The sequence below is a fragment of the Crocodylus porosus genome, unplaced genomic scaffold, assembly GCF_001723895.1.
Source record: "Crocodylus porosus isolate Cpor-Errol unplaced genomic scaffold, CroPor_comp1, whole genome shotgun sequence".
Taxonomy (NCBI): domain Eukaryota; kingdom Metazoa; phylum Chordata; order Crocodylia; family Crocodylidae; genus Crocodylus; species Crocodylus porosus.
The window spans coordinates 1115957-1128606 of NW_017728923.1; the positions used below are offsets into that span (position 1 = coordinate 1115957).

A 12650-nucleotide genomic window follows, 5' to 3' on the forward strand; every position below is an offset into this window, starting at 1 on the left:
GCAGGTCCAAGGAGGTGATCCTCCCCCTCTATGCGGCACTGGTCAGGCCACAGCTGGAGTACTGCGTCCAGTTCTGGGCTCCGCACTTCAGGAGGGATGTGGACAACATGGAGAGGGTCCAGAGGAGGGCCACCTTCATGATCAGGGGGCAGCAGGGCAGGCCCTACAAGGAGAGGCTACGGGACCTGAACCTGTTCAGCCTCCACAAGAGAAAGCTGAGGGGGATCTAGTGGCCTATTCCAAACTAGTCCGAGGGGACCAGCAGGCACTGGGGGAGTCCCCGTTCCCCCAAGCACTCCCTGGAGTGACTAGAAATAATGGTCACAAGGTGGCAGAGAGTAAATTCAGATTAGACATCAGGAGGTGCTACTTCACTGTCAGGGCAGCTAGGATCTGGAACCAACTTCCAAGTGAAGTGGTGTTGGCTCCTACCCTGGGGGTCTTTAAGAAGAGGCTAGATGAACACCTTGCTGGGGTCGTTTGACCCCAGTACTCTTTCCTGCCATGGCAGGGGGTCAAACTTGATCTGCTCTGGTCCCTTCCGACCCTACCAACTATGAAACTGTTTTTTTCTTTGCCTGTGTGCTCTGTGAACATACCTCTCCACACAGTATTCACTACACTGGATCCCATTCCTATGTGTTTCAATCCTGACACGCTTTTGGCATTCGCTGTCCTAGTTCCCAAGACAAGGCAAACCCTTTAGCACCTGAGTGTTTTACTCCTTACTGCTTCCTCAGCCCAAGTCTGAAAAGTCCTGGGAAGGCAGAGGCAGAGATAGACCAGCACTGAAACCTCAAATCAAGTCCCTTGCATATTTGAGGGAAGACTTGAACCTAAACCTTCAACATTTGACGCTGTCTGTATGGTTTTGGTTCCATGCCAATTCAGGAGTGGTCTGCTCCATGTACGGGCAGTATGTTACAAAAGCAGCCTCTCAAAAAAATTTGGCTCAAAATGGCAGGTACCTCACCAGAACAACATGTCATGAGATGGGTACCATTCAAAACGGCAGACAGGTCGCATGACCATCCAGGCTTGCCAGGGATCCACCACCAAATTCAAACCGAAAAGCTGATTTTGAGCCCAAATCCTCGGAGGCACTACTTCTTTGACCTGTCTCCAATCAGTACCCATCTTTGCTTCAAAACCAAGTTTGCTTTGTGCTCAGTCAATCCTTCTTGCTGTCCACTGGAATAGTGTAAACCTCACATCGGCATCTAAATTCATAAAAGCAATGATCTAGAACAATGGTGGGGACAGCAGCCCCAGCTATCCCCACCTTATCTCCACCAGCATTTTCACTATATTTACTTCCATTTATAAATGCTATGTCAGGAACACCTGACCCCAGAGATAGATGCAGAGAACATAAATGTAGTTTGAGACCTTCAAACAGCTGCCCTTGCCTTAGTAAGAAAGTGCATACTGCAATCCTGTCCAGTAACAAAAGAGTTAAAACTGATCTAGCACAGAGTGCTGGACAGGCGTCAAGGTGGTTGCCCTATCACTACATTATCAGTGGGGGGAATACAGAGAACAGAACTGACTGCTATACAGAACGCTTCCTCCCCATGCGGCTGCCGCAATGAACACAAGGAAAGGTAAGGGGCAGAAACTTTCCACAGCCCTCCAGTAGTGTCTCCTCAGGGGCAGCGTGGATCTGCACCCGAGTAGCAAAGCAATCCCACGTGAAAGGGCAGGTAAATAGTTTTAAGCTCTCATAAAACCTTTCAATTTGTTCTGCCCTGTAACTTCCTTTGGCCATTTCTGCTGTTAAAAATGTTCAGGGTGTATTATGCACCCTGCATTACCTGAAGGCACTCTCACAATTCCCTGCACAGTGCACATCCCTGCTAAACTAATAACTTCATAGTTGCAGGAATAGTTTGATTTTTTTGCATAAAGAACTTCTGAATACAGAAGCAAGGATAATCGTGTTGGGTTTTCTCCACTTTGCGATCCAAGTGATTCTTAAGGCTGGGAGGAAGCGGGCAGGGTGTGTCTGCTGCTGATATCTTTAAAAAAGGAAAAAAAGCTGGTGACTTATGCAGTGAAAATGTTTAAGTATTAAGTACAAGGGGATCCTGGATATGTGGGAGCGGTGGACTGTTATGGCTGGAGATGGACAGGGCGTGTGAGCAAACTGAAAAAGGAATTGCATGTTACAAGGTGTGGGAGCTAAGAGAATGAAAAAGAAATATCCCTCCAAGAGCCAATTACAGGCTTTCAAAAATACAGGTGAAACACATAAAACATGTATTATTAACCCTAGCAGGTAGACACTACACATAAGTACCAGAAACACTATAGGTTAGATATATGAGACAGAAAAATACTATAGCAATGGGCATATCAGAAAGACATAGATATGGACAGTCCAGACCATGTAGTGTATGAACTTCACTCCCCATTACTTACTCTCCCCAGAATAAATTGAGTGTCTCGCCAGGCAGACTCTGTTGTCACATTACAAGACATTTGGAGATTTGATCCTGGTTTCCCCCACCCCATCTCAGTCCAAGAGATAGCTGGCACTCTTCTGTAAAACTTAAGCATCAGCCCCAGTATGTAGAACCAACATGCGTCAAATCGGGAAGGCAGGACCAGATGTAATGGCTGCCATTAAAACGCTGGTCATAGGTCATTTGCAAGTAAATTGCTGTTGCCAGTTATTTAACTGTGGTAGGCACTATTACAACTTAACAGAAGTACAATAATGTTCACTGCTTGCAGGTGGCAACAGGAACAATTAATGATGTCTGTAGTAACTCTACACAGAAATCGTAAGAAAATGAGACGGTACTATTCCATTCTAAATAGCATCGCTATTTCTGATTTCTTAGTTAGATTGCTCCAATTCCTCTCTCCAAATAAACTGAACATGTGAAGAGGAAGTGTGGCATTGCAGGACATGCCTGCTGAGTTATGGAAAGTCCTACTGAAAAGCAAAGGATTGATATGACAGGTAGATGGCTGGTTCTCCCTACACACATAGAAGTGTTTGAAAGTACAAAGTCAAAAGGTTCTGACATGCACCTTAAGAAAGACAGCACCCTTTCCTGGTCTTAAACTAGAGCGCTTTGGCACAGGAGTGCAACAGAACACATAAAATCACAACTACTCCTCCAGATCCTGCATTCCCAGGACTTAAAAACAATGGTACACCTCCACCCCATGCTTTACTATTCTTGCCTCCTGTAGAAATAGAGTTAGACAAATTCACTTGTCCAAATTTCAAATCCAGTTAAACATCAAAGGTTTGACTATCTGAATGGAATATCAGCAATGCCTCCCAAAGTAAGGGAAGGAGAAACAATATTTCTAATTAAGGCAACATCCAAATGCTATCCTACTTCTCTACCTACTTACAGAGGACCTCCTACAGGGTGCAGATTACCTTCCCTAACTCTAACCCTACTTAATGAAGAACATCAGGAAAGCATTTGGAAGTATCTACTGACCCTACTACACAGCACACTGTTGCCATGCGTTAGTGATATAGTTTATTGAATTTCCTTGTGGAGAAGAGGAAGTGGTAAGTTATAACTTAAACAACTTGTGCTGTTCTCTAAATCACTAGCTCCAAGATGCTCACCCATCTCTGCTCATAATGAGGATGCTGGGGTTCATACTTACAGCCAGATTTTAAAGCTGAGTGAAGCCCCTCTGAAGAGACTGCTTACTAAAAGAAATGACCTAGCTTTCATACTCTGTGGCTGTGATGCTATAACATAATGTGGACAATCCCCTTATTTTTTGCTTTCCACACTGACTTATTTTTTCCTCACGGACAATTAAGTATTAACCATGTGCCTGGTGTGAGCAACTTCATCAAGAACTGCACCATATGAGAGAAGCCACAAAATTGAATTTGCAATGAAATGCTCAGCAGCGGCTAGTTAATACTCTTTGGGTGGAACTGCCTCAAAGTGATGTCAGTAGACGGGTGTCCACTGACACCAGGTCTGAACTTGACCCTTTTCCTTGTATGAGCTGTGATCTCTTTCCACTGCCTTCCATGTTGGCACAGCCATTTCCTCCTGAAAAATGTAGTGGCTATAATTAATGAAGATCTTATTTCTCTTAACTGAATCAGGTGTCCTTCAAAAGAAACCTGAGCCACCCCATGGAGTGAGATGCTCACTAGCTACCTTCAGTCTCCTAGGGTTGCAGTAAAGCAAGCTGCTTTACAAGTATAATAAATTTACTAGAACTAGCCAGCCACCCCCTTGCCAGACAACTAAGTTCAGTCAGACCTGAATTTGGTCATGTGGTCAGTAAGAGAGAGGTTTACCACGAGGCAAGACAAAGACGGGTTGACAGGACCATTTGGGGGTCCAGGGATAGTAACGATTAATATGCTTCGGCAGACATACCTGAAACAGAATACCAAGAGGTGATGCTTTCAAATCTTCTCAGTGGAGGATGAGAACCACTGGCAGTACCAGTCTTCTACTGGCTGATCAGAGCAGATGCACTGCCCAAGTTCTAGGAGGAGCCATGTTCTGTCCCCTCTGAGCCTGCACCTGGGAGGAGCTGGTACAGCCCTAACTACAATTTTTAACATCAACAGTCCTCCAAGAACTGCTCTTGGGGCAGAATCCTGTACTGTTTAAAGGTCCCATTGTGTATGGGGACGAAACTAGTCAACCAGTCTGATCTTGGGTTGGTACTCTTGAGTTAGGATCTTGTCCATGTCTTCAGGAAGCAACACTAACCAAACATAAAAAGGAAATCTCATCCAGCCACTGCAGCAATCCAAACATGTCTAATTTAAGAGCCTATTCACTCAAACAATAACAGAATAGAAATAGATACAGAGGGAGGGAAATGCACAATCAGATTGATGAGCATGTGAGAGACTGGGCATGCTTGCAAACCTGCATTTCTTGGCTTGCACACAACAAATATCACTCCTTAGTTTAAAACAATGAATCCAATTCACTGTTGCCCTATGCCATCATTTACACCAGTACAGAATGGGTGCAAAAGATATTGGCACTGATGTAAACAGAGATGCAAGTCACAGGCTCTTTTAGAAGAATCCAGTTACAGGTACTTGAATAGAAAGAATGAAAATGAGCCAATCTAAAGCCCGTCACACCCTAAGCCGAAATAAATGGCAAAGTTCTCAGGGGGATCAGTCAGAGTAGGAGCATCCCCAGGAAACATAACAGGCATTTTAGAAAGGCAGTGACAAACCACAGATGCTCTGTTCTACATATTACAGCCTTCCACATTGTGCCTTTCTATGTACAGCAGCATCCAGACCTTTTGTAACCAGGTGGTTCACAACCTGCTTCATTTGGAATAAGTTGCTGAATGAAGGACAAGGTACTCAGATGTTTCCTATGGTTTTTACTTCAAAGGGTGTCACATCTCCAACCCACTGGAGCACCCCAACAGCCCTACATAGCTGTTTGTTTTGTTTACTTTGCTAACCCTCACCTTCCCAGTGGGCAAATTAATCCATGTGGGTTCTACTGGTTGTATAAGTTCATCAAGTGCATCATGTCCCATTGTCACAGCATTGTCTGTTCTTGCTGTACTTTGTCACTAATCATTCCTATGTTTTGTCTTATCCTTCAGAAGGCCCTGCCCTCTTGTTACTTTTGGGCTTGGCACTGGCAGCGGGATGTCACTAATCATTCCTATGTTTTGTCTTATCCTTCAGAAGGCCCTGCCCTCTTGTTACTTTTGGGCTTGGCACTGGCAGCGGGATTGTCCCAGTCTCCTGAAGGAGAATCGCCCAAAGAGCAGCCTGATTCAGAGCTCCTAAAATGCCCCATCTTGTGCGCTTGCAGCTACGACTACTACAGTGAGGAGCTCAATGTCTTCTGCAGCTCACGGAACCTCACCCATCTTCCAGAAGAGGTGCCCGTCAATGTTAGGGCACTGTGGCTGGATGGCAACAATTTCACTTCTCTGCCAGCTGCAGCCTTCAAGAATCTTTCCAACTTGGATTTCCTTGAGCTGCAGAACAGCGAGCTGGTAAGCATTGAGCAGCATGCCTTCCATGGGCTAAAAAGTCTCTACCATTTGCACCTGGAACGCAACAGGCTGAAGTATTTGGCACCCAATACTTTTCTTCACACGCAGAATCTAGGCTCCCTGAGCCTCAACAACAACCACTTCACCAAAATTGAGGAAGGCCTTTTTGCTGGGCTCTCCAACCTCTGGTACCTAAACCTGGGCTGGAACTCGCTTGTGGTCTTACCTGACAGAGTGTTCCATGACCTGCCTAACTTGAGGGAGCTTGTCCTGGCTGGAAACAAGCTGGCCTATCTACAGCATCAGCTCTTCTGCAGCCTTAATGAGCTGAAGGAACTGGACTTGAGTGGGAACTCACTGAAGGGTGTCAAAATTAACATCTTTGTCAAGCTTCAGAAGCTGCAGAAGCTCTACCTGAATCACAACCAGATCAATGCTATTGCCCCTCGTGCTTTTATGGGGATGAAGGCCCTGAGGTGGCTGGACCTCTCTCACAATCGTCTGGTCTCACTATTTGAAGAAACATTCCTGGGCCTTTTGAGCCTGCATGTTTTACGTTTATCCAGTAATTCAATCACCAGCCTGAGACCAAGGACTTTCAAAGACCTCCAGTTCCTGGAAGAGCTGCAGCTGGGTCATAACAGGATCAAGAACCTGGCAGAAAGGACTTTTGATGGACTGGGCCAACTGGAGGTTCTTACACTGAACAATAACCAGATCCAAGACATCAGGGTCGGCGCATTCCTTGGCCTCCATAATGTAGCGGTGATGAACCTGTCTGGTAATTGCATCAAGGCTCTTCCAGACTACGTCTTTAAGGGACTAATCAAGCTGCATAGTCTTCACTTAGAAAACAGCTGTCTCAGCCGAATCAAGGCACAAATTTTCTCCAGCCTTTCCAGCCTCCGGAGACTCTTCTTGCAACATAATAGCATCTCTGCCATTGAGGACCACAGTTTGAACGACCTGCATGAGCTTTTGGAGCTGGACCTTAAACACAACAAGCTAACCAGTCTCTCCCCCAGGATGTTCACGGGCCTAATTAACCTGGAATATCTCCTCCTCTCCTCCAACCAGCTTCTGGAGATCACTCCTGAAGCTTTCAGCTTGCTTCAGCGCCTCTCTTGGCTTGACCTCTCCAACAACTTTTTGGAGACGGTGAACAGCAGTGTAACAGCCCCCTTATCAAACCTGCGATATCTTAGCCTCAGAAACAATTCCTTGGAAAACTTCTCAGTTGATTTTCTGGGCTCTTCACCAGTAATGGAGCAGCTATGGCTGGAAGGAAACAAGTGGCACTGTAATTGTTCACTGAAGCAACTGCGAGACTTCTCCTTGCAGCACCCCACAGTGGTCCCACGTTTTGTTCAGTACATTGTGGAAAGGGATGATTCCCACATACCCATATATACATACAACAACCTCACCTGCCTGAGCCCACCAGAGGTCATGGGACATGACCTGCGGGACATCAGTGATGATCACTTTGCTCACTGCTAATAGGTGAGCATAATTTTGGAGGACCTTCTGATTTCTGTAGCTGGCGGATTTAAATACCTATATCCACATGTTCAGGTAGCACCTACCATATTGTGATCTTTTTAGGGCCTAAGAAAGCAGTTATCTGACATCTATTTCCCTTCTTGCACTCATCCCCACACTTAGCTCACTAGGATCATTGTCCAAGGTATACCAGCATTCACCAGCCCCTCAAGCTGAGTGTGATTTCTCAGCAGACTTTAGCTTCCTTTTTTCCATGCTGTACCCAAACACAGATGTTTCTCCTGCCCAGGCAGGGGGTCGGACTTGAAGATCTACAAGGTCCCTTCCGACCCTAGTTCTATGATTCTATGATAACTGCAACTTTAAACAGAATCAATGTGCAGCCTTTGGCATCAAGTAAATGGTGTAACCAGGTTCTTTGGACTTTGCAATTACATTTGGGTTGTTTTGGATTTAGCCTTGTGGTTTGGAGTCTGTGTTTCTCAGTCCAGTGCAGGAAAGCAAGAGGAAGAATGGGATGTGCAAAGCCAAGTGGGGAGGGGAGACTTTTCTTGTGATTGTGGAACTGGAAAAGACAATTAAAGCTCATTATAAACAACCCTAGAAAACAAGGTTAGTACAATAATTCAGAGGCCAGCCAAGCTGTCTGGTACCTACAGAGATTCAGCAATTGGGTCCTCACTCCCAGTTTGGGAGCCACATACAGGCAGCACAGTTTATCATCACAGAATAAGAAACACCTTGTAGCAGCTACTAGCAACCATTCCCAGTTGGTGAAGGTTCTGTCATCCAACAGTGCAGCATTAAGGAAAACCACTGTAGCAGAAAGGCCTCTGAGGACCCCGGGGGTTCAGAGAAAAAGGAACAGGGGAACAAGGACCTTGAGAGGGAGAGAGGAAGAAATTTGAGTGCAATGCTTGTAAATTAGGAGACTGACAAGTTAAGCATCATTCCCTCATGGAGCAACCCAGCTGTGACTGTGCAATTCAGGAAGGTGCTGTGGGGGGTTTCATCCTAGCTGAGCTGTAGCAGCTCAGCATTCTCAACTGTCACTATGCCACGACCCCCTATGACAATGCTAAAAAGGTGTGGAGACCTCACCCGTTTTACCCAGCTATGAGCTTTTTTCCCCAAAGCATCCTAATATAATAAAAGCCTTAGTCTGATTGTCCACAACACTTTATTCGATTTGGTGATCCGAATCACTGTCCTAATTCAATTCGGATGAATCTCTGAATCAGCCAGGCCCATCCCCCAGACCCAGCAATGGCTGCCCCGCCCACCCGCTCCAGCACTTGTTAAAAAAAAAAAGCACTGATCAACAGGTGCTGCTGGGGGGAGCAGGGCGATTCCCACTGTTCCCCACTGCCCCACGCTGCATGGTCCCCCCTCCCCTAGCCCCTGCTTCCTTGCCCCTAGTACTTACGAGCTCAGAGTCAGCTGCAGCTCCCTGTTGCAACCACCAGGGACTGCCCAAATGATCAGAGCTCTCAATTTTTGCTGAAGATTCAGAGAGGTTTGAATTGATTCGGGCCTTTAAATTAGTCCCCTGATGCGATATGGATTCAGAGATTTGGCCACCAAATTGGGCCAAATCTCCTCTGAATCAAATCACCACTCGAAGTTTCACAGAGCACTATTTGCTAATCTAGCATAGCAGACCCTGATTCATGATGCAGGCACAACCGCAGCAGAAGTAAGTAATGAAGGGAAGATGATCGTGTCCCTGAACCTGAGGTTGGGGAACCATGATTTACAGGGGTGGAAAGGCCAACCCTCGTGTGCAACTACTAAGGGGTGGAGGCAGATTTACTATAAAGCTTAGGAAAGGGGCCTAAGAACAAAACAAAAAAGATTCCCTGCTGGAGGTTGGGAAGTGTGGCTTGCAGAGGACCTGCTTCCACTTCCACGCAGAAGCAGATTTAGGCAGATTTAAAAAAAAAAAAAAAATGCATCTCACCTGCCTGATAAATCATAGCAGGCAAATAAACCTTTGGAGCTATTGCAACTCATCTTGCAAAGGCACTTTTTAAAAGCTTGTGCCACACCTAGTTAGAAACCCTATCCAAGGCTAATTAGGCTTGTGCACAGCAGCATGCTTTAAAACTAGGCAGCAGTGGCACTACTGTATTCCTCCTAGCTTGCAAATATCCATCAGGCACAAAGCAAGTGCCTTGTTGGGAGAAATTTCATAGGTTTCATAAACATTAGGGATGGAAGGGACCTCACAAGATCATCAAGATAAAAGGGCGGGAAGTCAGCTTGGGTCAGATCACCCCAGCAAGGTAATCATCCAAATGCTTCTTGAATGTGTCCAGAGTAGGTGCTTGCACCATTTCTGGGGGAGTCTATTTCAGACTCTGGAGACTTGGATGGTAAAGAAATTCTTTCTTATGTCTAGTTTAAAACAGTCCTCCAGCAGTTTGTGACCGTTTGACCTTGTCTTCCCTTTGGGTGCCCTGGTGAACAGATGTTCTCCCAGACCTTGATGCACACCACTCATGTACTTATAGGTTGCTGCCAAATCCCCCCTAAATCTACACTTCACCAGGCCAAAGAGCCTTATGCCTCTCAGCCTCTCCTCATAATGCCCGCTCTCTTGACCTCTGATCATGTGCGTGGCTCTCCTCTGGACTCTCTCGGGCTTCTCCACATCCTTTTTGAAGTGCGGAGCCCAGAATTGGATGCAGTACTCCAGCTGTAGCCTCACCAAAGCCGAATAAAGCAGGAGGATGACCTCTTGGGTCTTGCTTGAGACGCATCAGTAGATGAAAGCCAAGGCTTTATTTCCTTTGCTGACTGTGACATCGCATTGGTGGCTCATATTCATCTTATGGTCAATCATGACCCCCAAGTCTCTTTCAGTCATGGTCCTAGTGAGTGTGGCACTGTAGAGCGTATAGGTATGATGTAGAGCACCTTGCATTTCTCTCTGTTGACTGTCATCAGGTTTTGATCTGCCCACCTTGCAAGCCTGTCTAGGTTGGCCTGAATCCCCAGCCTATCCTCTAGAGCTTGGGTTGGCAACATTTTTGGGCGGTGCCAAAAACACCCGCAACCTTGACTTGTAAGATGTTGGAGTGCCAGGGGCAGGTAGAAGGGGAGCCGCAAAGAGCCCAGTTCTTGTTGTGGAGCCCCCTTCTCCACCATCCACCGAGGCACATATGCCAAGCAAAATGCCTTTGCGTTCCATGCTCTGGCACCTGTTCTGGGGGTTGCCTACCCCTGCTCTAGAGTGACTGCACTTCCCCATAATTTGCTGTTGTCTGCAAACTTAGCTAGTACACTTCTGACACCCAAATCCAGATAGTTTAGGAATATATTAAAGAGTACTGGTCTGAGAAATGAAACCTGGGGGACACCACTGGTCACCATGTTGACTCAGTTCCATCAACACTCTCTGGTTCTGATCACAGAGCCTGTTCCACAGTCATCGGACCATAAGATTGTCAAGGCCACAGCTCCCCACTTTTACCATGAGGACATCATGGGAGACCAAGTCAAAGGCTTTTTTGAAATCCAAGTAAATGATGTCAGCCTCTCCTCTGCTATCCAGGTGAAGTGTCACCTGGTCATAGAAAGAAATGAAGTTGCTCAGGAATGTCCTACCTTTAACAAAATTGCTTAGCAACTTCATTTTCCAAGTTTGCTAGGTGGATTTTCCAAAGCTGCACAGGTGATTTTGGAGCACAAATCCCATTGATTGTCAGTAATACTTTGATCCAAAGTCAAATGAAACATTTCTGAAAGTCCTACACTAAGTGCTGAGGTGAGAGGTCAGATTCTGCTCCTAATGAACGTCATAAGAATTCTGCAATAAATCTCCTTAGAAAGGCAAGATCCTCCCCTTCCAGAGATCCACTGATTTGGGATGCAGCTCCCCAGCAAGACAAAATATTAGCCCTTCCTGTATGCAATATAAGTGATAACACATCTGTAACCATTATGGAGTGATCTCAGTGAACCAAGAATACTTGTCTAGTTCAACGGCTTTCAACTTTTTAAAAATCAAAGCACTCTTTGGAAAATGTTGACTCTTCACTTGTACTTATTTCTTGACTATGGAAAAGTACTAAAGCAAAGACCTTAGAAAGTCTACAGCAAGTCAGAATAATTTTGATGCTTTGGATTCCTATCTGAAATCTCTGAGTAAGGGTAAAGGGGGTGGTCAGTACAACATACAGAGTAAGCAGAAAGGCCACTGGGGTTTGGGGAAAATTTATTGGTAATTAGCTGTTCTCAAATGCAATGCAGACTGGTCAATGGAAATCAACCAGGTTCCTTTCAGGCAGTGCAGCTCTGCCAGGTTGTTAGGAAGAACCAGAATGTGGACAAGGCCATTGTCAGGAAAAGCACCAGAACAGAATGCAGAGACATTATAAAGTAAAGCTAATTGCTTTTCCTAACCTTTCTAGACAAGGCTAAGTAAGTCCAGGATAGATAAGCAGGGAAAGCCAGAGCTATGCAGGGCTCTTACGGTGGTGATGAGAGGTGGTGTTTCACGGAGAGGGGAAAGAGCTAGCAAAATAGCCACAATGACAGTAACATATTCAGATCAACTGGTAAGGGAATAACCCTTGCCCCAGTGTTTGGTATGGACTGAAAGGAGCTATGCTTGTCAGGAAAGCAAGACAGAAGCTGGTGTCTCCAGCTTTGATTCCCGCAGCCAAGGACCTAGACAAGGTTCAGTGACATGGACAGGAAGAAAAGCCTGGGTATCCTTTAAGAGAAGAGAATTTGGATGCAACGCAACTGCAAAGTGCGGGGTGAAAAAGCAGAGGACCACATACATTTTCCCCCACCACCTCCCCAAAGATGGCAAGCTTGAATTCGCTGAGGCTGGTGGCAGTATAAGCACTGGAAAACAAGCTGGCAAAGGTTGGGGGGAGAGGGGGTGGGAAAAGGAGGGCTGGAAGGCAGACGAGGTTCACATTAGGCCTGGGGTTGGCCATGTGGGCCAGGTACAATTCTCCAAGCAACTTCACCTGTCCCACAAAGCCTGGACATCAGTGGCATTTCAGCAGCAGTAGGGAAATTATATAGCATTCCATGGGTGGGTGGCACATGTGTCAGCAGCAATTTAGTGCTGGAGAGAGCCAGATGATCCTATGGCAGCAGCAGTGGCAGCAGCAGCCAGCCTGGAAGCACTGGAT

The 12650-nt window shown here is 46.0% G+C and overlaps 1 protein-coding gene across 1 annotated transcript; it reads left to right on the forward strand.

Annotated features, from left to right (window-relative positions):
• Nucleotides 1-1282: 1282 nt before the first annotated feature.
• IGFALS (insulin like growth factor binding protein acid labile subunit) lies at nucleotides 1283-7769 on the forward strand. The gene is made up of 2 exons (XM_019539869.1): nucleotides 1283-1604; nucleotides 5678-7769. The coding sequence occupies exons 1-2, from the start codon at nucleotides 1589-1591 to the stop codon at nucleotides 7492-7494; spliced, it is 1833 nt and encodes a 610-aa protein (XP_019395414.1). The 5' UTR covers nucleotides 1283-1588; the 3' UTR covers nucleotides 7495-7769.
• The last annotated feature ends 4881 nt before the right edge of the window (nucleotides 7770-12650 follow it).